A 3,103-nucleotide genomic window follows, 5' to 3' on the forward strand; every position below is an offset into this window, starting at 1 on the left:
ACAAGGGAGGTGGTAAAAGCCTTTGCCTCTTCTGTAATAATTAGATTTTGAGATTGTAGCATATTCTAAAATAGTAATTAATGGTTATTGGTAAACATGCCGAGTGATGAAAGGACATGTATGATCAAAATTGTGTAGCACAGTTGGGATTTAATACACTTTTTATTGTTTTTACACTAATTCCTTTGCAGTATTATGAGTAGGTAAAACATAAAATGCAAATTGTACGTCAGTGATTAAATGCTTGTAACTCTTTCACAGTCTGAATCTAAAATATCTTCTGATTTTCAGAGATGGAGGAAGCTAGTTTGTGCCTTGGTGTTTCTTCAGCTGTGCCAGAAGCTGACGCCCATCTCAACAGCACCATACTCAATGGGCAGTATTCAATGAGTCAGAAGCTGCACCAGATCACTTCCCAGCTCAGCCATGCCTTCCCAGAGCTCCAGAACAGGCAGAATCCAGAGGAGAAGGCATCAGTGCCACTAGAAGACAAAAGCCACATGTCGATAGCAAACCAGCCCATCAGCAGTCAGATGGCACTGCTGGCAAACCAGCTCAATAGAGAGGTTGACACCAGTTTGAATGGGCGCGTGGATCTGCAGCAGTTCTTGAATGGCCAAAACCTAGGGATTATGTCTCAGATGAGCGATATAGAGGATGATGCCAGGAAAAACAGAAAGTACCCATGTCCCCTCTGTGGGAAACGCTTCCGGTTCAACAGCATCCTGTCGCTACACATGCGAACTCATACTGGAGAGAAACCATTTAAGTGTCCATACTGTGACCACAGAGCAGCTCAGAAAGGCAACCTGAAGATACACCTGCGTACTCACAAGCTCGGAAACCTTGGCAAAGGTCGTGGAAGGGTCCGAGAAGAAAACAGACTTTTACATGAGCTGGAGGAGAGAGCAATTCTTCGGGACAAGCAGATGAAGAGCAGCCTCTTGCAGCCACGACCCGATGTGAAGGCCCAGCAGCACGCCCAGCCAATGCCTCTCGCAAACTGCAACTTGTCCGTGCCAGCTAATCACAGCACTCCTGACGTTGCAAACCCTGTTCCCTCTCCAAAGCCCGTCAGCATCCAGGAAGAAGTTGTCGCTCAGACAGCTGGGTTCAGGTGCACGTTTTGCAAAGGCAAGTTCAAGAAGCGAGAAGAGCTGGACAGGCACATAAGGATCCTGCACAAGCCTTACAAGTGCACCCTGTGTGACTTTGCTGCCTCACAGGAGGAGGAGCTGATCAGCCACGTGGAGAAGGCTCACATAACTGCCGAGTCCGCGCAGGGCCAGGGCTCCAACGGGAACGGGGAGCAATCCACCAACGAGTTCCGTTGCGAGGTGTGCGGCCAAGTGTTTAGCCAAGCCTGGTTCCTGAAAGGCCACATGAGGAAGCACAAGGATTCCTTTGAACACTGCTGTCAGATCTGCGGGAGGCGATTCAAAGAGCCTTGGTTTCTTAAAAATCACATGAAAGTCCACCTGAATAAGTTATCTGTAAAGAACAAATCTCCTAACGATCCCGAAGTACCGGTCTCCATCAGCAGCATGTCCCAGGAAGCTCACGCAAACTTATATTCAAGGTATCTGTCATGTTTGCAGAGTGGGTTTCTTCCTCCCGACAAAGCAAGCTTAAGTGAACAAAATCAAATCTATAACAAGGGAGACATGCCCATGAAAGAGAAAGAAGTCTTGGGGAAGCTCCTTTCACCCATTTCTGGCATTGGCCACAGTATTGCCGAAGGGGATAAACATTCTTTATTGGGCTGTCTCAATCTGGTGCCTCCGCTGAAATCCAGCTGTATAGAAAGGTTACAAGCTGCCGCCAAAGCGGCAGAGATGGATCCAGTAAACAGCTATCAGGCCTGGCAGCTTATGGCAAGGGGAATGGCCATGGAACATGGCTTTTTGTCTAAAGAGCAGCAGATACAGCGCAGCCATGAAGACACTTTGGCAAATGCTGGAGTTATGTTTGATAAGGAGAAGCGGGAGTATGTGTTAGTAGGAGCAGATGGCTCTAAGCAGAAAATGCCTGCTGATTTGGTTCACAGCACTAAAATGGGCAATCAGAGAGACTTGCCAAACAAACTAGACCCTTTAGAAGGCAGCAGAGATTTTTTGTCACATGGTATGAACCAGGGACTCGATTACAACTTACAAAGTCATGGAAACGTAAAAGAAAAGCCAACTGAATGCCCAGACTGCGGAAGGGTTTTTAGAACATACCACCAAGTGGTCGTTCACTCCAGGGTCCACAAAAGAGACAGGAAAGGAGAAGATGAAATAATTCAAGGTAGTCTTGATGAGCGACGTGGGTCTGGAAGTGATCAAGAGTCTCAGTCTGTCAGCAGGTCGACAACACCAGGGTCCTCTAACATTACTGAAGAAAGTGGAATAGGTGGGGGTCTCTCACAGACGGGGAGTGCCCAGGAGGACAGCCCACACCCTTCCTCACCCTCCTCTTCAGGTATGATAACCTCTCCTTCCCTCTCTGCACTGTGAGCTTCGTAGCTGTATTTGCAATCACGGCAGCAAGGCAGTTCATGCATTCTCTTGTTAGGTCGTTTCCGAGCAGTCCACAGGGACGTGGTGTTGCATGCCAGAACATCTGTGTTTGGGTTCCCGCAATGCCGCCGAGGTTAATTCTCGGCTCACCCTCTTCCCCCCTCCAAGGGCAGGTTTCCTAGCCTGTCAGCTGCCCCCTCCGCCACCCCGCCGGCAGCAGCAGCGTGCAGGGTCTCTACGGTCACCAACGGCAATGGCGCTTCCAGGGCCTCTCCCGCCAGGTTTTGGAAAGCGGTTTGTTTTCCTCCTCTTCTATTCATGGTGTCTCTCTCGCAGATCTCGCCATGTCCTCCACTTAAAAGGGCAAGGGAAGATGCCATCTTTGAGCTGTAGTTCAAAGAAATAGAGTTAATAAAGAGCGCGTTGGCTAACCTCTCTGATTGCCCCGATTCCCACAACCCGATCAATTACTTGGCAGAGATATGTACTTGTACCTGGCCACTGGACCGATTAAAAAGAGATTCTGAAATACAAATTGCTAACTTTTCGACAACCTTTTAACTTACGTGCACATTTTAACATGTATGAAGCCTTCTGCTTAA

General features: G+C 48.3%; 1 protein-coding gene across 1 annotated transcript in view; it reads left to right on the top strand.

Annotated features, from left to right (window-relative positions):
* The first annotated feature begins 293 nt into the window (after positions 1-293).
* Positions 294-3,103, top strand: part of ZNF536 (zinc finger protein 536) — a 69,442-nt gene continuing 66,632 nt past the window's right edge. The window contains exon 1 of the mRNA XM_010150141.1: positions 294-2,463. Coding sequence (XP_010148443.1) covers positions 294-2,463 — 2,170 coding nt within the window. The remainder of the gene's footprint in view (positions 2,464-3,103) is intronic.

This window comes from Eurypyga helias, unplaced genomic scaffold, assembly GCF_000690775.1.
Source record: "Eurypyga helias isolate BGI_N326 unplaced genomic scaffold, ASM69077v1 scaffold10404, whole genome shotgun sequence".
NCBI lineage: Eukaryota > Metazoa > Chordata > Aves > Eurypygiformes > Eurypygidae > Eurypyga > Eurypyga helias.